Source organism: Hordeum vulgare, chromosome 5H, assembly GCF_904849725.1.
Source record: "Hordeum vulgare subsp. vulgare chromosome 5H, MorexV3_pseudomolecules_assembly, whole genome shotgun sequence".
Classification (NCBI taxonomy): domain Eukaryota; kingdom Viridiplantae; phylum Streptophyta; class Magnoliopsida; order Poales; family Poaceae; genus Hordeum; species Hordeum vulgare.
Genome location: NC_058522.1, coordinates 406792214 through 406817810, shown reverse-complemented (window position 1 = coordinate 406817810; position 25597 = coordinate 406792214). Strand labels below are relative to the sequence as shown.

Sequence of the window (25597 nt, the reverse complement as noted above, 5' to 3'; positions counted from 1 at the left end):
CTTGTTATATCACCATATTGAATGCTATTTAATTTAATGCACCTATATACTTGGTAAAAGGAGGAAGGCTCGGCCTTTCTAGCCTGGTGTTTTGTTCCACCTTTGCCCCCTTAGTTTTCGGCTACCGGTGTTATGTTCCATAAATGAGCGCTCCTAACACGATCGGGGTTGTTATGGGGACCCCCTTGACAATTCGTTTTAGATTAAGACTGGTCTGGCAAGGCCCAACTTTGGTACTACATTTGCCTAATAACCTAATAATAATGCATAGGGACCCGCCGGCACCCGAGGAAATTTAATCAACTCCCGGGCCAGTGCTTCTCATGAGTGTTGTGTTGGAATTATGCCCTAGAGGCAATAATAAATGTATAGTTGTTATTATAATTCCTGTATCAAGATAATAGTTTATTATCCATGCTATAATTGTATTGAATAAAGACTCATTTACATGTGTGGATACATAGACAAAACACCGTCCCTAGCATGCCTCTAGTTGGCTAGCCAGTTGATCAATGATAGTCAGTGTCTTCTGATTATGAACAAGGTGTTGTTGCTTGATAACTGGATCACGTCATTGGGAGAATCACGTGATGGACTAGACCCAAACTAATAGACGTAGCATGTTGATCGTGTCATTTTGTTGCTACTGTTTTCTGCATGTCAAGTATTTATTCCTATGACCATGAGATCATATAACTCACTGACACCGGAGGAATGCTTTGTGTGTATCAAACGTCGTAACGTAACTGGGTGACTATAAAGATGCTCTACAGGTATCTCCGAAGGTGTTAGTTGAGTTAGTATGGATCAAGACTGGGATTTGTCACTCCGTGTGACGGAGAGGTATCTCGGGGCCCACTCGGTAATACAACATCACACACAAGCCTTGCAAGCAATGTAACTTAGTGTAAGTTGCGGGATCTTGTATTACGGAACGAGTAAAGAGACTTGCCGGTAAAACGAGATTGAAATAGGTATACGGATACTGACGATCGAATCTCGGGCAAGTAACATACCGAAGGACAAAGGGAATGACATACGAGATTATACGAATCCTTGGCACTGAGGTTCAAACGATAAGATCTTCGTAGAATATGTAGGATCCAATATGGGCATCCAGGTCCCGCTATTGGATATTGACCGAGGAGTCTCTCGGGTCATATCTACATAGTTCTCGAACCCGCAGGGTCTGCACACTTAAGGTTCGACGTTGTTTTATGCGTATTTGAGTTATATGGTTGGTTACCGAATGTTGTTCGGAGTCCCGGATGAGATCACCGACGTCACGAGGATTTCCGGAATGGTCCGGAAACGAAGATTGATATATAGGATGACCTCATTTGATTACCGGAAGGTTTTCGGAGTTACCGGGAATGTACCGGGAATGACGAATGGGTTCCGGGAGTTCACCGGGGGGGCAACCCACCCCGGGGAAGCCCATAGGCATTTGGGGAGCCACACCAGCCCTTAGTTTGCTGGTGGGACAGCCCACAAGTGCCCAATGCGCCAAGAGAAGAAAAATCAAGAGAAAAAAAAGGGAAGGAGGTGGGAAGGGAGGGGGACTCCTCCCACCAAACCAAGTCCAACTCGGTTTGGGAGGGGAGTCCTCCCCCCCTTGGCTCGGCCAACTCCTTGGGGGTCCTTGGACCCCAAGGCAAGGCCCCCCTCCCTCCCACCTATATATACGGAGGTTTTAGGGCTGATTTGAGACGACTTTCTCACGGCTGCCCCACATACCTCCACGGTTTTTCCTCTAGATCGCGTTTCTGCGGAGCTCGGGCGGAGCCCTGCTGAGACAAGGTCATCACCAACATCCGGAGCGCCGTCACGCTGCCGGAGAACTCTTCTACCTCTCCGTCTCTCTTGCTGGATCTAGAAGGCCGAGATCATCGTCGAGCTGTACGTGTGCTGAACGCGGAGGTGCCGTCCGTTCGGTACTAGATCGTGGGACTGATCGCGGGATTGTTCGCGGGGCGGATCGAGGGACGTGAGGACGTTCCACTACATCAACCGCGTTCTCTAACGCTTCTGCTGTACGATCTACAAGGGTACGTAGATCACTCATCCCCTCTCGTAGATGGACATCACCATGATAGGTCTTCGTGCGCGTAGGAAAATTTTTGTTTCCCATGCGACGTTCCCCATCAGTGGCATCATGAGCTAGGTTCATGCGTAGGTGTCTTCTCGAGTAGAACACAAAAGTTTTTGTGGGCGGTGATGTGCGTTTTGCTGCCCTCCTTAGTCTTTTCTTGATTCCGCGGTATTGTTGGATTGAAGCGGCTTGGACCGACATTACTCGTACGCTTACGAGAGACTGGTTTCATCGTTACGAGTAACCCCCTTTGCTCAAAGATGACTGGCAAGTGACGGTTTCTCCAACTTTAGTGGAATCGGATTTGACCGAGGAGGTCCTTGGATGAGGTTAAATAGCAACTCATATATCTCCGTTGTGGTGTTTGCGTAAGTAAGATGCGATCCTACTAGATACCCTTGGTCACCACGTAAAACATGCAACAACAAAATTAGAGGACGTCTAACTTGGTTTTGCAGGGTATGATTGTGATGTGATATGGCCAATGATGTGATGTGATATATTGGATGTATGAGATGATCATGTTGTAATAGAAATATCGACTTGCACGTCGATGGTACGGCAACCGGCAGGAGCCATAGGATTGTCTTTATACTAACGTTTGTGCTTGCAGATGCGTTTACTATTTTGCTAGGATGTAGCTTTAGTAGTAATAGCATAAGTAGCACGACAACCCCGATGGCAACACGTTGATGGATGATCATGGTGTGGCGCCGGTGACAAGAAGATCGTGCCGGTGCTTTGGTGATGGAGATCAAGAAGCACGTGATGATGGCCATATCATGTCACTTATGAATTGCATGTGATGTTAATCCTTTTATGCACCTTTTTTTGCTTAGAACGACGGTAGCATTATGAGGTGATCTCTCACTAAAATTTCAAGACGAAATTGTGTTCTCCCCGACTGTGCACCGTTGCTACAGTTCGTTGTTTCGAGACACCACGTGACGATAGGGTGTGATAGACTCAACGTTCACATACAACGGGTGCAAAATAGTTGCGCACGCGGAACACTCGGGTTAAGCTTGACGAGCCTAGCATGTGCAGACATGGCCTCGGAACACATGAGACCGAAAGGTCGATCATGAATCATATAGTTGATATGATTAGCATAGGGATGCTTACCACTGAAACTATACTCAACTCACGTGATGATCGGACTTGGGATAGTGTAAGTGGATCATGAACCACTCAAATGACTAGAGAGATGTACTTTTTGAGTGGGAGTTTAGCATATAATTTGATTAAGTTGAACTCTAATTATCTTGAACATAGTCTAAGTCCACTTTGAATATATTTGTGTTGTAGATCATGGCTCACGCGACTGTCATCCTGAATTTTAATACGTTCCTAGAGAAAGCTAAGTTGAAAGATGATGGAAGCAACTTTGTAGACTGGGCTCGTAATCTTAAGCTAATCTTACAAGCTGGGAAGAAGGATTATGTCCTTAATGCTGCGCTAGGAGATGAACCACCCGCTACGGCTGATCAGGATGTTAAGAATGCTTGGTTAGCGCGTAAGGAGGACTACTCAATTGTTCAATGTGCAGTCTTGTATGGCTTAGAACCGGGACTTCAACGTCGCTTTGAGCGTCATGGAGCATTTGAGATGTTCCAGGAGTTGAATTTTATCTTTCAGAAGAACGCCCGGATCGAGAGGTATGAGACCTCCGATAAATTCTATGCTTGCAAGATGGAGGAAAACTCGTCTGTCAGTGAACATGTGCTCAAAATGTTTGGGTACTCAAACCGTCTAGCTGAGCTGGGGATTGAACTCCCGCAAGAGGCTATCACTGACAGAATCCTTCAATCACTGCCGCCAAGCTATAAAGGCTTTGTGTTGAACTACAACATGCAAGGGATGAACAAGTCTCCCGGCGAGTTGTTTGCGATGCTGAAAGTCGCAGAGTCTGAACTCCGTAAAGAGCATCAAGTGTTGATGGTGAGCAAGACCACTAGTTTCAAGAGAAACGGCAAAGGCAAGAAGGGCAATTCGAAGAAGAGCGGCAAGCCTGTTGCCAATCCACCGAAGAAACCCAAGGCTGGACCTAAGCCTGAAACGGAGTGCTTCTATTGCAAGGGTATGGGTCACTGGAAGCGCAATTGCCCCAAGTATTTGGCAGATAAGAAGGCGGGCAAAGAAAAATCAGGTATAGTTGATATACATGTTATTAATGTGTACTTAACCGGCTCTCGTAGTAGTGCCTGGGTATTCGATACCGGTTCTGTTGCTCACATTTGCAACTCGAAACAGGAACTGCGGAATAGACGAAGGCTGGCGAAAGACGAAGTGACGATGCGCGTAGGAAATGGTTCCAAGGTTGATGCAATCGCCGTCGGCACAGTGTCACTTCAGCTACCATCGGGATTAGTGATGAACTTAAATCATTGTTATTTAGTGCCTGCGTTGAGCATGAACATTATATCTGGATCTTGTTTATTGCGAGACGGTTACTCTTTTAAGTCTGAGAATAATGGTTGTTCTATTTCTATGAGTAACATCTTTTATGGTCATGCACCGAATGTGAGAGGATTGTTCATATTGAATCTTGATAGCGATACGCGTATACATAACATTGAGACCAAAAGAGTTAGAGTAAACAATGATAGCGCCATATTTTTGTGGCACTGCCGCTTGGGTCATATTGGTGTAAAGCGCATGAAGAAACTCCATGCTGATGGACTTTTGGAGTCACTTGACTTTGATTCACTTGACACGTGCGAACCATGCCTCATGGGCAAGATGATTAAGACTCCGTTCTCCGGAACAATGGAGCGTGCAAGTGACTTGTTGGAAATCATACATACCGATGTGTGTGGTCCAGTGAGCGTCGAGGCACGCGGCGGATATCGTTATTTTCTCACCTTCACTGACGATTTAAGTAGATATGGTTATGTCTACTTGATGAAGCACAAGTCTGAAACATTTGAAAAGTTCAAGCAATTTCAGAGTGAAGTGGAAAATCATCGTAACAAGAAGATCAAGTTCCTACGGTCTGATCGTGGGGGTGAATATCTGAGTTTCGAGTTTTGTGCTCACTTGAGACAATGTGGAATTGTTTCGCAGTTAACACCGCCTGGAACACCACAGCGTAATGGTGTGTGCGAACGTCATAATCGTACTTTGTTAGAGATGGTGCGATCTATGATGTCCCTTACTGATTTGCCGTTATCATTTTGGGGTTATGCATTAGAAACAGCTGCATTCACTTTAAATAGGGCACCATCAAAATCCGTTGAGACGACACCATACGAACTGTGGTATGGCAAGAGGCCAAAGTTGTCGTTTCTTAAAGTTTGGGGATGTGATGCTTATGTCAAAAAGCTTCAGCCTGAAAAGCTGGAACCCAAAGCGGAAAAATGCGTCTTCATAGGTTACCCAAAAGAGACGGTTGGGTACACCTTCTATCTCAAATCCGAGGGCAAAGTGTTTGTTGCTAAGAACGGAACTTTTCTCGAGAGGGAGTTTCTCTCGAGAGAATTGAGTGGGAGGAAGATAGAACTTGACGAGGTTGTCGAACCTCTCATCCCTCTGGATGGTGGCGCAGGGCAAGGGGAAACCTCTGTCATTGCGATGCCGGTTGAGGAGGAAGTTAATGATGATAATCATGAAACTCCAGTTCAAGTTTCTGTTGAACCACGCAGGTCGACGAGATCACGCGCTGCTCCAGAGTGGTACGATAATCCCGTCTTGTCAATCATGTTGTTAGACAACAATGAACCTGCAAATTATGAAGAAGCAATGGTGGGCCCAGATTCCAACAAATGGCTAGAAGCCATGAAATCCGAGATAGGATCCATGTATGAGAACAAAGTGTGGACTTTGGAGATACTACCTGAGGGCCGCAAGGCTATTCAGAACAAATGGATCTTTAAGAAGAAGACGGACGCTGACGGTAATGTGACCGTTTATAAAGCTCGACTTGTGGCAAAGGGTTTTTCACAAGTTCCAGGAGTTGACTACGATGAGACTTTCTCACCCGTAGCGATGCTGAATTCCGTCAGAATCATGTTAGCAATAGCTGCATTTTTCGATTATGAAATCTGGCAGATGGATGTCAAAACGGCGTTCCTTAACGGTTTCCTTAAGGAAGAGTTGTATATGATGCAACCCGAAGGTTTTGTCGATCCTAAAAATGCTGACAAGGTGTGCAAGCTCCAGCGATCCATTTATGGACTGGTGCAAGCATCTCGGAGTTGGAACAAACGCTTTGATGAGGTGATCAAAGCATTTGGGTTTATACAAGTGGTTGGAGAATCTTGTATTTACAAGAAAGTGAGTGGGAGCTCTGTGGCGTTTCTAATATTATATGTGGATGACATATTACTGATTGGAAACAACGTAGAGCTTTTGGAGAGCATAAAAGGTTACTTGAATAAAAGTTTCTCTATGAAGGACCTAGGAGAAGCTGCTTACATTCTAGGCATTAAGATCTATAGGGATAGATCAAAACGCCTGATAGGACTTTCACAAAGCACATACCTTGATAAAGTTTTGAAGAGGTTCAAAATGGAACAGTCCAAGAAAGGGTTCTTGCCAGTTTTACAAGGTACGAGATTGAGTAAGACTCAGTGCCCAGCAACTGATGAAGATAGAGAGCATATGCGCTCCGTTCCCTATACTTCAGCCATAGGTTCTATCATATATGCGATGCTGTGCACTAGACCGGATGTTAGCCTGGCCATAAGTATGGCAGGTAGGTTCCAGAGTAATCCAGGAGTGGATCACTGGACAGCGGTCAAGAATATCCTGAAGTACCTAAAAAGGACTAAGGAGATGTTTCTCGTGTATGGAGGTGACGAAGAGCTCGCCGTAAAAGGTTACGTCGATGCAAGCTTTGACACAGATCTGGACGACTCCAAGTCGCAAACCGGATACATATTTATTCTTAATGGGGGTGCAGTAAGCTGGTGCAGTTCCAAGCAAAGCGTCGTAGCAGATTCTACATGTGAAGCGGAGTACATGGCTGCCTCAGAGGCGGCTAAGGAGGGTGTCTGGATGAAGCAGTTCATGACGGATCTTGGAGTGGTGCCAAGTGCACTGGATCCAATAACCTTGTTCTGTGACAACACTGGTGCCATTGTCTTAGCAAAGGAACCAAGGTTTCACAAGAAGACCAGACACATCAAACGACGCTTCAACCTCATCCGCGACTACGTCGAGGAAGAGGACGTAAATATATGCAAAGTGCACACGGATCTGAATGTAGCAGACCCGCTGACTAAACCTCTTCCACGGCCAAAACATGATCGACACCAGAACTGTATGGGTGTTAGATTTATTACAATGTAATTCACATGGTGATGTGAGGGCTAGATTATTGACTCTAGTGCAAGTGGGAGACTGTTGGAATTATGCCCTAGAGGCAATAATAAATGCATAGTTGTTATTATAATTCCTGTATCAAGATAATAGTTTATTATCCATGCTATAATTGTATTGAATAAAGACTCATTTACATGTGTGGATACATAGACAAAACACCGTCCCTAGCATGCCTCTAGTTGGCTAGCCAGTTGATCAATGATAGTCAGTGTCTTCTGATTATGAACAAGGTGTTGTTGCTTGATAACTGGATCACGTCATTGGGAGAATCACGTGATGGACTAGACCCAAACTAATAGACGTAGCATGTTGATCGTGTCATTTTGTTGCTACTGTTTTCTGCGTGTCAAGTATTTCTTCCTATGACCATGAGATCATATAACTCACTGACACCGGAGGAATGCTTTGTGTGTATCAAACGTCGCAACGTAACTGGGTGACTATAAAGATGCTCTACAGGTATCTCCGAAGGTGTTAGTTGAGTTAGTATGGATCAAGACTGGGATTTGTCACTCCGTGTGACGGAGAGGTATCTCGGGGCCCACTCGGTAATACAACATCACACACAAGCCTTGCAAGCAATGTAACTTAGTGTAAGTTGCGGGATCTTGTATTACGGAACGAGTAAAGAGACTTGCCGGTAAAACGAGATTGAAATAGGTATACGGATACTGACGATCGAATCTCGGGCAAGTAACATACCGAAGGACAAAGGGAATGACATACGAGATTATACGAATCCTTGGCACTAAGGTTCAAACGATAAGATCTTTGTAGAATATGTAGGGTCCAATATGGGCATCCAGGTCCCGCTATTGGATATTGACCGAGGAGTCTCTCGGGTCATGTCTACATAGTTCTCGAACCCGCAGGGTCTGCACACTTAAGGTTCGACGTTGTTTTATGCGTATTTGAGTTATATGGTTGGTTACCGAATGTTGTTCGGAGTCCCGGATGAGATCACCGACGTCACGAGGATTTCCGGAATGGTCCGGAAACGAAGATTGATATATAGGATGACCTCATTTGATTACCGGAAGGTTTTCGGAGTTACCGGGAATGTACCGGGAATGACGAATGGGTTCCGGGAGTTCACCGGGGGGGCAACCCACCCCGGGGAAGCCCATAGGCATTTGGGGAGCCACACCAGCCCTTAGTGGGCTGGTGGGACAGCCCACAAGTGCCCAATGCGCCAAGAGAAGAAAAATCAAGAGAAAAAAAAGGGAAGGAGGTGGGAAGGGAGGGGGACTCCTCCCACCAAACCAAGTCCAACTCGGTTTGGGAGGGGAGTCCTCCCCCCTTGGCTCGGCCGACTCCTTGGGGGTCCTTGGACCCCAAGGCAAGGCCCCCCTCCCTCCCACCTATATATACGGAGGTTTTAGGGCTGATTTGAGACGACTTTCTCACGGCTGCCCCACATACCTCCACGGTTTTTCCTCTAGATCGCGTTTCTGCGGAGCTCGGGCGGAGCCCTGCTGAGACAAGGTCATCACCAACATCCGGAGCGCCGTCACGCTGCCGGAGAACTCTTCTACCTCTCCTTCTCTCTTGGTGGATCAAGAAGGCCGAGATCATCGTCGAGCTGTACGTGTGCTGAACGCGGAGGTGCCGTCCGTTCGGTACTAGATCGTCGGACTGATCGCTGGATTGTTCGCGGGGCGGATCGAGGGACGTGAGGACGTTCCACTACATCAACCGCGTTCTCTAACGCTTCTGCTGTACGATCTACAAGGGTACGTAGATCACTCATCCCCTCTCGTAGATGGACATCACCATGATAGGTCTTCGTGCGCGTAGGAAATTTTTTGTTTCCCATGCGACGTTCCCCATCATGTTGGTCTGAATTGGCAGACTACGGGGCCACCGCGGGGCAACCCGAGGTTTGGTTCTCCTAGTGTGACCCATCCGCCGTGTCCTGAGAACGAGATATGTGGCTCCTATCGGGATCGTCGACACGTCGGGCGGCCTTGCTGGATTAGTTTTACCTTTGACGAAATATCTTGTGCATCGGGATTCCGGTGATGCTTTGGGTAATCTCAAAGTTGAGGTTTTCCACTAGGGAATCCGACGAGATCGCGAGCTTCGTGATTGAGGATTTCTATGCGGCTTGTGGTAATTTATGATGGACTAGTTGGAGCACCCCTGCAGGGTTAAATCTTTCGGAAAGTCGTGCCCGCGGTTATGTGGCAACGTGGAAACTTTGTTTAACACTGGTTCTAGATAACTTGAAGCTAATTAATTAAAATATGCCAACTGAGTGCGTAACCGTGACTGTCTCTTTCGTGAGTTCTTTCTCCGATCGAGGACACGGTGGGGTTATGTCTGACGTAGGTAGGTGTTCAGGATCATTCATTTGATCATCAGTACTCACATTCGTTATGCGTAGATCTCCCCCCTCTTATTTCTGGTACTCGTAAGTTTAGCCACCAAATATATGCTTAGCCGCTGCTGCAACCTCACCAATTAACCATGCCTCACCCATTAAGCTTTGCTAGTCTTGATACCTTTGGAAATGAGATTGCTGAGTCCCTGTGGCTCACAGATTACTACAACACCAGTTGCAGGTACATGTAAAGGTTACTTGACGCGAGCGCGTTGATTGTTCGTTTGGAGTTTCTTCTTCTTCTTCTTCTTCATCGATCTAGGATGGGTTCCAGGCCGGTAGCCTGGGATAGCAAGGATGGACGTCGTTTCATTTTATCGTTTGTTTTCGTCCGTAGTCGGACCCTGCTCTTCTTCATGATGTTTATGTAATGTACTGCTGTGACTCTGATGTAGCTTGTGGCGAGTGTAAGCCAACTCTCTTTACATATCTCTTCTTTTCAGTACATGTACTTGTAACGATATCCATTCTTGCGACACGACGAGATGCGCTTCTATCCCTGACGAGGCCTTCGTGCCAAATTGAGGATAGGGTCGCATCTTGGGCGTGACACCGGGTCTATTTTACACATCATATATTCAGATCTACATACAAAAATACCAAAAATACGTTGCTGCACTTTTATTTCTTTTTACCTTTTATCACCTTCAGATCTCACCTTGCAAGTAATCGTGAAGGGATTGACAACCCCTTTATCGTGTTGGGTGCAAGTTTTTTTGCTTTTGCGCAGGTTCATTGGTGCCTCATCTTGATACTCTTACTGGATTGATACCTTGGTTCTCAAACTGAGGGAAATACTTATCTCTACTTTACTGCATCACGCTTTCCTCTTCAAGGAAAAAACCAACGCAAGCTCAAGAAGTAGCACCACGTTACCCCTTTATGGGACGGGGCTTTGTTGACTACTTTGGTCGGTGGTAGCAAAGAGCCACATTACTAGTGGTGGGAGTGATATGTGGTCACTCTCGTGACGGGGTCGTGCCAGGTAGGACGACTATGCCATTTTTACGTGTTCCGGGCACACCGTTGGTCCACGCATGGATGATATTGTCCAGACTTTGTGCTCGTAAGGCGCACATCATGTGGGCTGGGTACCAATCGAGTGGAACTCTTTGTCTAGTATCATCAGGGGAAAGACATTGATCGGGTACTTACCTCGGGTATGTTATGTACCGCGAGTCGTGGATGACACGGAAGTTTCTCGGATCTCGTGGGTACAGTGTACAACCTCTACATAGTGTAAAACTATTCGAATAGTCGTGTCCACGGTCAAGGACGGTTGGGTAATCCTGCTTAAAGTACGTCCAGAGGTTTCCGCATAAACCAAGTGTGTGTGTGTGTTCAAGGAGTTATCTAAGTAAGAGATGATATGACCAAGTTTGGTGACTTGGCATACTGGGTGAACCCGAAGTATTCAGCCCATAACAGATATGTTGATATCTGTAACCTGCTCTTCTAAATACCATCTAGCTTATATTGCACATCCATCTACGATCATGTTTATTTACAGTTAAGCTGCTATCCACCAATATTGCATATTACTTGTTACCAATATTGCATATTACTTGTTTGCGAGTACATTGACACTGGCTTGTCACTGGTTATGTTATTGATCAGACATGGAAGGACCGGAGTTTGGAGAAGAATTCTTCATCGGAGACGGACCTGCGAACTAGGACGCTTCCCAGTCAGAGTGCATGTTGGTGTAGGCTGATGGCATGGGCACCCGCTTAGCCCCAATATTTCCGCTAGTAGATATATCGGTGTGACTTGGCTTTATAGGCTCTACCTATGTGAACTTGGCCTTGATGGTCATTTGATGTACTATTTCGGTATGTTAGATGTAAGACTCTTAATATTCAGTATCCGTGTGTTCGGTGAGCATTGATCTCCGGCATCACTGAGCACGTTCATTTGGCGATCTCGACTCGTAAGTCGGGGTCCCCACAAAAGGTCTCCTTCAAAAACTCCGTGAGAAAAATTTGAGGAGTATAGTGTTTGATATGTTGCTAAAACTCCTTCAAATCCACTAGAAAAATAAGAAAAAAATGCTGCAACATATAATAGTTGTTGTCTCCCTTAATTCAATATGTGAGAACCATAGAGTTTAGATGACAATAAATATGTCGTATATACTTTCCTAAAAAACCCGATGGGGAAAATCGAAAGTAGGACATATGATCTCATGTTGATATTATCTCATTAAAAACCTTTATGAAATTGTATAATAAACTTATGAATGGAAAAAAGAGTATAATATGATGCATTGAACATGAATAATTCACGTAGATACTTCCCCTGATTCTTGTAATTTTCGAAGCCGTCACATACCAATTCCATGAACATAATTCTGGAATGTAGAAGTTGGTAGAGTCTTCGTGAGAGAATTAGTCACATGATTTGATTTGCAAGATACGCAATATAGTGATGTTGCTTATTGCATAACCTATTTGCATCCGGGAAACATAAGAAAACATTATCGTTGAGATAATGGTTGGTGGATGTAGCCGTGAGGTCTGTTTCGAAGACTCTTCACGGGAGGGCTACCACACCTAATAGGAACACTAAGCTTGTCTATGATCTGACATAGCGGGGACCTGATCAATATATCCAATGGTATTGGTGTTCAGATTTCTCTGAAACTTGAAAAACCAGGACAAGATGTTTGATGCCTTCGGAGATATCGATAGATATTCTTGAGTCCAAACAACTGTGTTTGGTCAATCCAATGGCCTTATCGAACGTTGAGTCCCAATATCTCATTTTCATCGTCTCTTGGTCTAAATAGATCTTTATCTACGTCTAGAGAATTAACTACCATGAGAATTATGGATGGATAAGATTTCTCCACAATGAATTTCTATACTATATATTGGATATAGACAACATAGTATACCATAATGTATGAATGAAGGTGCTCAAGTTGTAGTAACGAGCGGTATTTTGATTTACCCAAATCCTTCATTTTGAACTCCTTCATTTAGATGATTACATTTGTCGTCATTGCACACACATAAACATGGATAATCATCATTGTAGGAGTAGTCATTGTGCTTAAGGAACTCACTACGTTGGTTGCACCAAATGTACCGACGATAATAATAAGTCATATGGTGACTTATTGACTTTACACAATGTATGTTGCATTTTGCAATTTGATTCATAAGTGAGATTCCAACAGGAACCATCTATGTCTGAATCTAGTGATCCACATGGATATGTAATCACTACATCTATCAACTACATAGATAGACAATTTTGTACTGCCAATGATATATGTCATCAGAAATAGATTCCACCTCTAGAGAATAGTTGGGTATCTGCGTCAACCCTTGTGCTACAATACTTTCTCTTTGTTTCACCACCTGGCTGTTCTCAATTCTATTTCGAGAAGAAAACTAGTGTAGGTATTGCTTATGAATACTTTCCCACTAGTGAGCAAGATCATTTCTACCTAGATTATACCCTTTGCTTGAGTTCAGTCCAAGTGTTGTTCACACTTTGCCATGGCCATGGTCTTTGGATCTGAATCATTTGAAAGGTTTTTGGAATCTAGTTGAGAAATGTATGTCGAGAATTGTAGACTTCCGGTTATATGATTCTCCAGAATCTATATATCAGTATATAGTTGATGGAAATATCGTTACCCATGGTGACTGCTCGCGATTTCCCAATGTGATTGAGTCTGGTATTCTGATGTCCCGATCATTGTGTGCACTATGACCTGGGTTGGTGGAGGTTTCCCACCAACTAGGTATACCACCCATCAGGTGTCTGTCAACGTGAAGTTGACTTGCATTTACTGATTCACAGGCATTGATATCCTTGCTTGCAAGAACCTGAATCCTGATGTACCTTTGCCATACATCTCCCCCTGTTGCATCGAACGGGGAGTGGGGTTGGTTTTGTTGGTACCTCCACTCTTTCAGGCATACTTTTTCAGGATTGTAGGATTGGGTGACACCATTATAGTCAGTAAATAAACCTGGCAGGTTATTTCAATGTTCTTCGCAAATCTTCTGAAGGCATAGTTCAGATCTTTGAGTACGTGGATTTGAGGCAGAAATGTGTTGAACATTCCACTATTTTCCTGGCATTCTTTATGGTACTTGAATTCTCCCCCTAATGCCTCAAATATTCCTCATTGAATCAACATATTAGCCTTGAATAACTCCCCATGCGAGGGCTTGAGGTATTGATGAAAATATTTTTATTCCTCACATAGATCCAACTATATGTTGAGGGGCTAATGAGGTATGCGGGTGGTGATATCTGTATACAACCGAATTACCATAGATGGTAAATACTTGGTAGATTTCCACGTATCAAAGATAGAGGGGAATGGTATTATGCAGTTCTCTCATGAGCATGTAAAACTGCATGACTCCAACGTAAAGTTGGTAAGTTGCAATTTCAAAGTAAAGATAATGCAATGAGCTTAACTCTTTGGATAATTAGTCTACCAAACCATTTTGAGTCTATACATTAGGACAAATTGCTAAACTTCAATCCAAGGGCCATAGACAAGGCACTCAAGGATAATTCTACAGTGTTATCCATTCGATTTTCTTTAAATCGATGTCAAGATAATGAGCGAGTGTTTCATGTGAATAAAGCACACACTCAAGACCATCAATGTTATCCATTCGATTTGCTTGATCTTTCATTAGATGATTCTAGATATTTATACAGGTAGAATGGGTGCTTTGAAGAGGCAAGCGTTCAAGAGAGATAGCACGAACCGACGCGACTGTTGCCAAAAGGCACCTGCGGTTGGTACAATGGGAGATTTCCCCATAATTAACACATGTTAATTAAGTTTTAATAAGGCACTCCCAATCTTGACACTAGAGCCACTATCAATCTCTCCTCGTGTGGCTCACGGTTGCAGCGGGTTTGGGAGCATCCGCGGTGCCCTCTGTTGCGGCGACGGCGTGGACGGGGCTTGGGAGCACCTTCGATGCCCTCTATCGACATTCCCTTGCTGAACACTATACGATTGTATGTGTGTGGTTGACGGTTGTGGAGGGGCTTGGGGAGCATCGTGGATGCCCTTTATTACGATGTCGACATCAATAGGGTTTGGAGAGCATCCTCGATGCCCTCTATTGTGGTGGCGGCGTGATGCACCGGTTACGTGTGTTGCACGACGATGTGGGTAGCAAGGATCTACGTTGGCTGTGTGCGTAGGCGATATGTGGTGGTCGCCCTAGTGAAGTTGACGATGAAGTTGGTCAGGTTATGGATCCGATTATCTCGTTCCTAATGTCCCATTGCTTTTTAGTTCATGTTGATGTTAGTTGCTTTGGCGGAGTTAGAGGTGTTGCTATGGAGGTAGTGGCAACAACTCGAAACAATGTTGGCACAAGTGGTGACACAGAGTGTGGCATGCCCAAATTGCCCGCGTCTAACACCGACTCACACTTGCGACGAAGGTGTGTGCGTGCGTGCACCATGTGTGCATGTGTGTGTGTATCCCTAATGTCGGATCTGGCGCTACGGGTGACATTCCTTTCTCACCAGTTTGTTTAGTGATAGTGCATAGCTCGACGGGCGATTCATGGTGCATGTGATGCCTGCTTTGTGTGGACATGGTTATCATTTGCATGACATTGTTAATGTTAGGTTCGTCCATGATGACATCATCTTCGTTGGTTGTAGTAAACCATAAAAATTATACTCCCTCCATCACAGTTTATAAGGCATGCACGTGTACCTAGGTCGTCAATTTGACTTATAAAAATATATTGTTTAACATAAAAATTATATCATTAGAAAATAGAACATCTAAAGTTTCTAATGATATATTTTTTGTAATATATGCCTCTTATTAAGTTGGTCAAATTGACGACCTAGATACACGTGCCAGACTTATAAACTGAAACGGAGGAAGTATCCAGATTCGTAGAGCATTTAATGACGACTACAAGCACTTAAACGAGCCAACCAACTAGATATCGCAAGCTATTTAATTTAAGGACACGCTTGGCCAAATCATTAAAAAATGTTTTTGTTTAAAGAAAACAAAAAGAATGATGCACGCCTAGCAGCCAAAACGACCATCATTAACAACACAAGGGCTACGGGAATGGTTCTTCAAACACAACGCCTCCGCAGAGGAAACAACATGATGGTGCTACCGTTGTCAAGTCCATCAAGTAAATTTTGAACTTGTGTTTTCTTAAGATCGGAAAAAGTCCAAAACAAATCTTAAAGTTGTAGACGAAAACTAAATTAAACTCTGAACTTTAAATCTCGGAAATTGACACTCCGAACTTGTAATCCCGGTCTATTTTAGACCCTAGACATTTTTGGCGCGCTAGGAATATTTAAATCTGGACCGGGGTAACCTGATGCTAACATGGACAAAAATTTGGACCGACCCATTATACCAGATCAAGAATTCGTTAAGTTTAAAAATGTTCGCACATTTTTAAAATTGTTCAAAAGTTAAATAATCTCGTTGTTTTCTATTTTTTGCACAAATTCAATTTATTTTTGTGTTTCTAAAAAATGTTTGGAATTATAAAATTATATTCACATTTCAAAAAATCACATTTGTCAAAAAAGTTCAGAATTCGAACAGTTTTTCACATGCTATGTAAAAGGATTCGGATTTTAAAAAATTGTGTCAAATTTTCAAATAATGTTATTGCAACTTCGTAAATTATTTGTGTTTTGGAAAACACGAAAGCGTCGAACTTCGAAAACATATTTTTTATGCTAACAAATATTGAAAGCGCAAACAATTTTGGAAATGTCCGCACATTTTATAATGTAGGAGCACCTTTTGAAAATTAGAAACTACGTGACATGTGTTTGAAAAATAATGTGTCACACACTTAAAAGAATATATGTGACATGAGTTTGAAAAAGTGTATACAATTTTAAATATATATGTCTGGCCCAATTCAGTAAAAAACGGCTAAATCCTCTCAGGGTTCAGAATAAACCGGGATCACATAGTTTGGTATGCTAATTTTAGGCATTAAGAGTTTAGGATTTGATTTAGCTTTAGCCTATAACTTTAAGGTTTATTTTAAACTTTTTCTGTTAAGATCAAATGCTGAAATCAGACAATCCCGTGCAATGCCATCACAGAACAATTCACGTTAAACTCTGTCCAACTGATGGCTCGCCATTATCAAATCCGAGCCGGTGGGTGAGCAGTAGGGCTAGGGAATGTTTTACATATTTTTTGGCACTCTGTATCCTGGCGTGGATAACCAAAGGTAACTGTTATAACTGGTAATGGCCATGAACATTTTAGGAGGCGAAACATGACCATTACCACGACAGACATATTCCTTTCACACGAATTCTGTACATTATGCTGTCATGGTTGGTGATGAATTGATCAAAAATTCTATCGAAAAAACAAAAATGCAATACTGATATGAAATATATTTTCTTTTTCAAGAAAAGATCCAAGTTTATCTTGCATGAGGCGGCATGGAGATCAACACGCGTCACACTCCAGCTCAAAGCTTATCTTCCACGAGCACGAGTGATGACACCTTAAGGCCTCATTTCATGACATCTGCGCAAGTCCAGTTTTCAGCATCAGCGGCAATCTTTTGGTCCTTGGAATGGAGCCAGGCGAGAGGGGCTTCTCAAGTCTGCACCCCAACAAGGGAGGCAGAAACGCCGAGAGCAGCCGTGGACTTGGCATGCATTAACGGACGACTTCTGAGCTATCGGAATTATTTCTTCCATAGAAGCGGAACCAATGAGAATCACCCAAACTACCTCGGCTCAACTTCACCGAACAATCCACGCACGCGAATCACCTCCCGGTTGATACGGGCCCACACTGGAGCGGAGCCCACACGTCAGCGAAGGTAGAGAGGAGCCCCGACAGGTATCTCGCGTAACGAGGCAGAGGAGTCGTAATATAAAATTTCCCGCGAAGGGAAGAGGAGACCCTGGATCGCCGGCGCGGCCACCAGCACAGCAGGAGTACTACTAAAATGGCGGAGGGGGGAGACCGGAGACGGCCAGTGGAGTGAACGAGCGAGCGAGCGAGCTAGAGAGAGAGACAGCGCGGACGGCGAGGGAGGATGACGGGGCCGCCGCCGCACCGGGACCAGGAGCGGGACCGGCGCCGGACGCTACTGCTGGTGAGCCTGGCGTCCATCATGGAGCGGGCCGACGAGGCGCTGCTCCCGGCGGTGTACCGCGAGATCGGCGCCGCCATGCACGCCGACCCCACCTGGCTCGGCTCCCTCACGCTGTGCCGCTCCATCGTGCAGGCCGCGTGCTACCCGCTCGCCGCCTACGCCGCCGCGCGGCACAACCGCGCGCACGTCATCGCCGTGGGGGCCTTCCTCTGGGCCGCCGCCACCTTCCTCGTCGGCGTCTCCGAAACCTTCCTCCAGGTACCAGCTCTTGCCGCGTATACCCGTCCCTGCTTCCTGCTTCGCTCTTTCATCTTGCTTTCTGCTTCTGCTGTTCGATGCATGCCGAGTTGGGGATTTTCTAGTCTGTAGATCTGCCGTGCTCTCAAAGGTCAATGTTCTGTCCAGACTTGGATTGAGCTCCTTTAATTTGAATGCTGAAGAGAAATACTAGTATTCTATTTGAGCAATTTGATCTTGCAAGCTTTAGTGCGCATCTTGTTCCTAACAGTAAAATAATGCATTTTCGTTTTTTTCGAACTGCTGCAAGCTTTATAATGTGTATGAGTACTGAACTACTGATGACGCAACCACACAAGTTCTGAAATATAGTGACATTGTTAAGTTATATTGCAGGACACGATCCTTGAGTTTCCTCGCCAAAAAGAAAAATATTAGTTGTCCCCATGCTTTTGTGGATTTGACTTCTTACAAACAATCATGTGGAAACCCAGGTGCTACAAACTGCTTTTTTTTAACACAGTGTACAACAAACTGGTGTTTTAATTTCTTCTCTCTTTTGACACTTCAATTCAGATCCTAATATTATATTTTTCACCAGAGAGTAATTTTCCATTTAATACTGTACTTTTGGACAGTCATGTAGCACGGGAAGCTCAGAAAACAAATTTGTGATGTGCAGTTTGCTATTTGTCTGATCTCCTTGTCAGTTCATCAGTTTGAAATTTCCATTGCTACTCTAGGTAGCAATCTCGAGGGGACTGAATGGCATCGGCCTCGCTCTCGTGGTACCATCGATCCAGTCACTGGTCGCCGACTCCACCGACGACGGCACGCGCGGCTCGGCGTTCGGCTGGCTGCAGCTCGCAAGCTGCATAGGGCTCATCGCCGGCGGCTTCGTCGGCCTGCTGCTGGCGCAGACCACGGTCCTCGGGATCGCCGGCTGGCGCATCGCCTTCCACCTCGTGGCCGCCATCAGCGTCGCCGTGGGGGCGCTCAACTGGTTCTTCTCCGTGGACCCCCATTTCCCCACGGGCGACGCGGCTGCCGGCCCGGGCGGCGACGAGAAGCCCGCCATGCGGCAGGTGGTGGAGGAGATGATCGCGGAGGCAAAGTTCGTGGTGCAGATCCCGACGTTCCAGATCTTCGTGGCGCAGGGCGTCAGCGGCTCGTTCCCGTGGTCCGCGCTCTCCTCCTTCGCGTCCATGTGGCTCGAGCTCATCGGGTTCAGCCACCGGGAGACAGCCGTGCTCATGACCATCTTCTGGGTTGCGAGCTCCCTCGGCGGCCTCATTGGGGGCAAGTTGGGCGACCTCCTCGCCCTGCGGTACCCGGATGCCGGGAGGATCGTCCTGTCGCAGATCAGCGCCGGCTCGGCCGTGCCCCTTGCCGCCGTGCTACTCAGGGGGCTCCCCGATGACCCGTCCACCGGCGTCATCCACGGCGTCGTCCTGTTCGTCATGGGCGTCTTCATCTCCTGGAACGGGCCTGCTACAAACTTGTAAGCTTCGCCGCCGTACAACCAGAAGCTTTTCAACATATAAGATGGATTCGCCATTCATGCGAATAATCTCGAGCTTTTTGCAGCCCAATTTTTGCGGAGATCGTGCCGGAGAAATCAAGAACGAGCATCTACGCGCTGGACAGGTCGTTCGAGACGGTGCTGTCGTCGTTCGCGCCGCCGATCGTCGGCATCCTGGCGCAGCGCGTGTACGGGTACAGGCCGGACGACAAAGGGACGAGCGCCCAGCTGGACCGGGAGAACGCGGCGTCGCTGGCCAAGGCGCTGTACACGGCCATCGCGATTCCGTTCACGGTCTGCGCCGCCATATACTCCTTCCTGTACTGCAGCTACCCCCGGGACAGGGACCGTGCCCGGATGCAGTCGCTGGCGGAGTCGGAGATGCAGCAGATGGAGCAGGAGGGTTCTCGCTTGGAAGGCGGCGGTGGAGAAGGAGGGTCCGCCCTTCATGGTTTGAAGGAGGGGTCGCCGGAGGCTGAGAAAGATACCGCGAAACTATTATCAGACGTTGAGCAACATAGATGATCTGACTTTTTATGGAACCCGGATGTGGCCCTCCACTATGTAGGCCAAAAGCAGTGTCAAATTAACTTTTGATTCATTTGGCATCGATGCCCTACAATGCCCAATCGATGCCATAACAAAAATTCAGGGAACCGAAAGACCTACTTACTCTCATGCCCTAATTTCTCCGTGCAATACAATAGTATAGTATTTTAATGCTAGGCTGCTCCGATGTGTGAAGAAGTTGGCTGCATCAACGTCGTTATGCATGCATGGGCTCTACTCTTTCTCATGCCGCAAACACACACTGCTGAAGGGGTGCCAAAATGTTTTCTTACGGCACTGCTTATGAGGTGGCAACATTTTCAAACAATAGGCATCGATAATGGTGGAAGGCCTAAGATTTTTTTTAACACTATAGCGTTCTACCGTCAAAATGTATAGTATTGTATCTGATCTAATCATTGATTTAGACTGTACTTAAACGTTTTAAGCTGGTTAGTCGGGTGTTTATAGATGTAAGGTATGCGTGCCTGTGTGCGCTTATACAAATGAGTGTATGCTCATTCCCCCTGATCATAGTCTATTTTCACTCACATCCCTGCCCCACATGTGAGGTTCTTCATGCTCATCTTCTTGACATGCGCTTCCCCGTTTGGGCGTACGTGTCGCTTCGACCCTCTGCTGCCTCCGCCCGCATGTATATATGAGGCCGACTAACATATTTGGACTCATGAAGGCATCATGCTCAACATCGATCGCAACCTGAGCTAGGTCATGTACTGTCAGGACACACAGTGCCAACCAAGATACAAGCATCATGTATTACCTTTAGACTGGTCGTAAGGGGAGTATTATAGGTAGTATCATGCATGCCAACTAGGCAACTTTGATGAGGTGTCATAAAATTAAATAAAGAAAAAGAGGATCGAGTATCATATTATGATACCGTATCATATTAAATAATATGCTGCTTTGTGTCATGCATGACAATAAATGAACTACCTTATGATACTACTCCCTCCATCTCGGTGCATTAAGCATATTAGAAGGTGCACTGCAACCTAGGCACGTAGAGATTGGGTAGGAGAATAAATTAAATTGTAGAGGAAGCCAATCACACTATTCCTTTCTCAACTAAAAACATGCTATTAACTAGAAGACCTCTTCAAATCCAAAAAACATGACGCATAAATTACATGCATTGGTCCTTCAATTAATAGATGGGGTCTAATTAATATGCATGCAACTAGTACTACTGTAATGTGACTTAGCGTTTTAGGATTATTTGAATTTCATAAGATGCCTAATACACCGAGACGGAGGGAGTAACATATGATACTATGCACTACGAATGTAGTATCATATGCATGATACTAGTATATGAAACTCCCCATTACAACCAGCCTTATGCCAGGGAGGCCGCTCCTCGGCACTAATGATAGACTCGTGCGAATGTTGGCCATCGATATCTATGGGGAGGCCGAGGGCGCGCTCGGGAGGTTCGACACCGCACACTCGTCGTCTTTGGCTCATCGACCCATGCTTCTGACAAGAAAAATCATTTGGAGAAGTACCATGAAGGCGACAAAATGAAGCTCGAATGTCTGACATAGTCTCACGTGAGCTCGCCGCGATGCTGTTATTGAGACCAGTCATACTAGGGAGTAACTTTGACTAGTAACATCGCATGGTTACTAGTATATGTTACTACCTATACAACGAGGAGTAACATATGTGCGGTGTCATGCAACACTTCATTTATTAGCATGTAGATACATCTTGTCTTGATATGTGTGATGTTACTCATAGTATGAGTAACTAGCTATGTTACTCAATCCATCTCTATACTCATTAAATCGTTGCCACATAAGAAAATTTGGTGAGTTGGATTTGATGTTATTGATGAAGTTACTCCCATTATGGGTTGTCTCAAGGGCGCCACGCGCAATTGTGGCAAATGAATTTCATGGTCAAGAGCATTGGCTTCGATTTCCATCTCATTGACATTTGTGCCACCTAATGTAGGAAATATGTCCTAGAGGCAGTAATAAATATTACTCCCTTTAATCCAAATTAATTGTCGTAGCTCAAGTACAAGTTTGTACTAAAGGCATACTTCATCTTCGACAATTAATGTCGTCGGAGGGAGTATTGTTTATTTTCATATTCTTAATTTGTTGGGTAACGTAACATAAATTCAAAATTTTCCTACGCCATATTCAGATCTTTTTATGGAGAGACCAGCAATGAGAGAGGGGTGAGTGCATCTTCATACCTTTGAAGATCGCTAAGCGGAAGCGTTGCTAGAACGCGGTTGATGGAGTCGTACTCGCGGCGATTCAGATCGCGGTGTGATTCCGATCTAGTGCCGAACCACGGCACCTCCGCGTTCAATACACGTGCAGCCCGGTGACGTCTCCCGCACCTTGATCCAGCAAGGAGGAGGGAGAGGTTCGGGAAGATCTCCGGCATCACCACGGCGTGGTGTCGATGGAGAGACGAGGTATCCCGGCAGGGCTTCGCCAAGCACCGTGGGAGGAGGAGGAAGGAGGGGAGCAAGGCTGCGCCGAGGGAGAGAAGAAACGGTGTGCCAAACAGCCCCAAACCCCTAGGTATATATAGGAGGAGGGGAGGGGTGTGCCACCCACGACAAGGAATTTGCTCAATCATGACGCCCAATTTTGGTCACTGGAAGGTCATTGTTATTATTTTATGACCATGTTATGACCAAATTTGGGAGGCCAACAGTTGGCCGTCAAGAATGAAGAAAGCTGACCTTTATGATATTTTGGTCATTAGATCTACGACGAAAATGTTTTGATCGTTAAATGTATGACCAAAAATTTGGTCATGGCCATGTGCCTAAACCACGTAGGATCCTACATGGCAAGACGACGTGGCACGCCGAAGTGTCGCTTGTGGTGACGTGGAATCCACATGTGATCTGCCGTGGCATGATTTTCCCGATCAGTTCTACATGGGCCAAGCCTAATAGTTTGGCCCATTTATTTTTAAGGCATATTCATTTCGGCCCAATTATTAGGTTCAAGCCCATTTATTTTTACGGCCATAATCTGTTCAACACAATTATTTGGTCAAATAGTGTCCATAATCTGTTCGAACAAATAATTTGGTTTAAATAGTCGAGTTGGATTAGTTCTAGGCCTTAATTTGCAAAGTTCTGGTACACAAAAGCACGTTTCTAAGATAGGCCCATCAACCAATTATTTACGCACAAAAATAAAATAATTTACAATTACATCGTATCACAAAAAATACATTAATTTACAATCAGCCTGACATGTCCCAATAATCATGTTCTTGGTGAAATCACGGTGTCAATGACTCTACGGGAGTACTTGGTGGTCTTGAAACTTTCAGGAGTATTTGAACCTATTGGAGCTGACAACTACCTGCACAGACCAAATTAAGGGTGCTGAAAAGAGTTAACAAACTCAATACTAATGAATGAATTATAGTGATAATTTAAAATAATAACAAAACTAAACCATTGGTAATTAAACAATCTAGTATACAACTGGGAGTGAAGCAGGACTAAAACCTGAAACTAAATAACAGATAAAAACTAGACTACTTCGTGTGATTCTCAACCAAGTCAAAACAAATAGAACTGTTAATTCAATCCAAAAAATTTAGATTTAGTTTGCTTAAATGACAGATTAAACGTTGAAAAGCAAGTACTAAATCTAAAGAACATGTAGAAATAGATCTACATCCAAATTTGTTTTATTACTAAATCATATTTTGTTGCATATCTATTTTGGCTCCATAAGGACATAACTTGACCTTGCATTTCCTACAGAAACCTGCAGGCACAGACTCTATGTCGCATGGCTGCATGCTAGCTAGCTAATCTACTCTTGGACCATGCACTTGACATCAACTTGACCCTGGTCTTTGGTGATTTATGTTCTTTGCCTTATTTGATGATGATAATTATATATGTATCTGACTTCTCTCCATAACAACCCAATATGTGTTGATAATTTTTGTCTGGTCGCTGGAGATATGGGGATCGAAGATGATTCAGTGACCGGAAGTAATACCAAAAAAAAACAACTCCAACAGTAAAAAATCATTCTTCCAAATAAGTAGTAAAAAGTAGCTAATCGCGTATAAATGGATCCTCACAAATTCTTCTAACGTTCCTTTTGCATTATTTATTTTTTCCTTTCATATATACTGTCATGCAGATCTCACACCCACCTTAAAAAGGAATACCAAATCAAGGTGAAGGACTGGGGTGGGTGCTTTATTGTTTGCAGGTAACCTGGGGGCTTACATATATGTTCTGTAGACTAAGGAGACGATCATGTTTGTAAAAACTAGCACCCTGGATGCAAGAGAGAAATTGTGAAGACTTCTTCAAATAATAAAAGTAGTGATGCACAACAAGTCAGAATTAACCTTCTTTCAAAAGAGTCAAAGTATCATGTGTAAGTATAACGTGGATGCCATGAAGAACTGTGTTCATATATAGGAAGGTGGATCATGTGATAGCACAACAGTACTATGTTAGGTAGACTGCCACATTATTAAGATTATGAAGAACTGTGTTATGATCAGATCGTGCAATATACTTTATATGCAATGACATCACTCGGTAGACTGCCACATTATTAAGATTCTGATAAGATATACTGTTTGTTAATTAGTACTACAACAATGACTTTGTAAGAGCTAAGATTTTTAATATGTGAGCCAACAAGAGAAAGAAAATTATTTATATTAGTTGATATCATCAAATTGTATGTGTAATGACTAACGTTGGGTGTTTTATGTAATGTAGATCATATCTATCATTCTTGGTACAACTTTGGTATTATTTCATGGCATAGTACTATAACATTATCATTAGTTTTTGAGCATATGTTATATGATATTGTTACTTTAAAAATGCCAGTTTATATAAATGATATTATATACTACCCGTGTAGCGACTAGTATGTCTAGAGAACCAAAAGACTCACTCAAGCAACGAACTGTTAGTTCGCAATCCTAAGATCTGACATGATTACGAACACGGCTCCGTTCTAAGCATTTCAACTTAGCTCCAGGAGCAATGAGACAACAAATTCGTCACACACGTACCATGATTTTCAGGTGCTCTCTTTCATTGGCATACTTGTTATACATGTGCTTGTGGTAGTCCATGATCTTGCAAACCGAAGGGTTTGATTTCCGGTGGACCTGTGCGGGTGGCGAGACGGTAACCATGAGATGGGTGGCATGTTCACTGGTTAATAATCCACACACTGACATCACACGAGTAAAACTGAGACGAGAGGAATGAAGATGAAGTTCATCTTATAAGGGTAAGTGTTCCCTGTGAAGAACATAAATAAGAGCGATTTCACCATGTATGTTGCGCCTACCTGCGTTATTTTTTA

General features: G+C 44.4%; 1 protein-coding gene across 1 annotated transcript; it reads left to right on the top strand.

Moving 5' to 3' along the window:
* Positions 1 to 17730: 17730 nt before the first annotated feature.
* LOC123396544 lies at positions 17731 to 20399 on the top strand. The gene is made up of 3 exons (XM_045091455.1): positions 17731 to 18178; positions 18901 to 19658; positions 19745 to 20399. The coding sequence occupies exons 1-3, from the start codon at positions 17861 to 17863 to the stop codon at positions 20202 to 20204; spliced, it is 1536 nt and encodes a 511-aa protein (XP_044947390.1). The 5' UTR covers positions 17731 to 17860; the 3' UTR covers positions 20205 to 20399.
* The last annotated feature ends 5198 nt before the right edge of the window (positions 20400 to 25597 follow it).

What these genes read in the sequence shown, in the direction of transcription:
- LOC123396544 (XM_045091455.1), top strand. Translation starts at nt 17,861, where the DNA reads ATGACGGGGCCGCCGCCGCACCGGGACCAGGAGCGGGACCGGCGCCGG. An exon ending in TCTCCGAAACCTTCCTCCAG is followed by an intron (nt 18,179 to 18,900) that starts GTACCAGCTCTT and finishes TTGCTACTCTAG; the next exon opens with GTAGCAATCTCGAGGGGACT. An exon ending in AACGGGCCTGCTACAAACTT is followed by an intron (nt 19,659 to 19,744) that starts GTAAGCTTCGCC and finishes AGCTTTTTGCAG; the next exon opens with CCCAATTTTTGCGGAGATCG.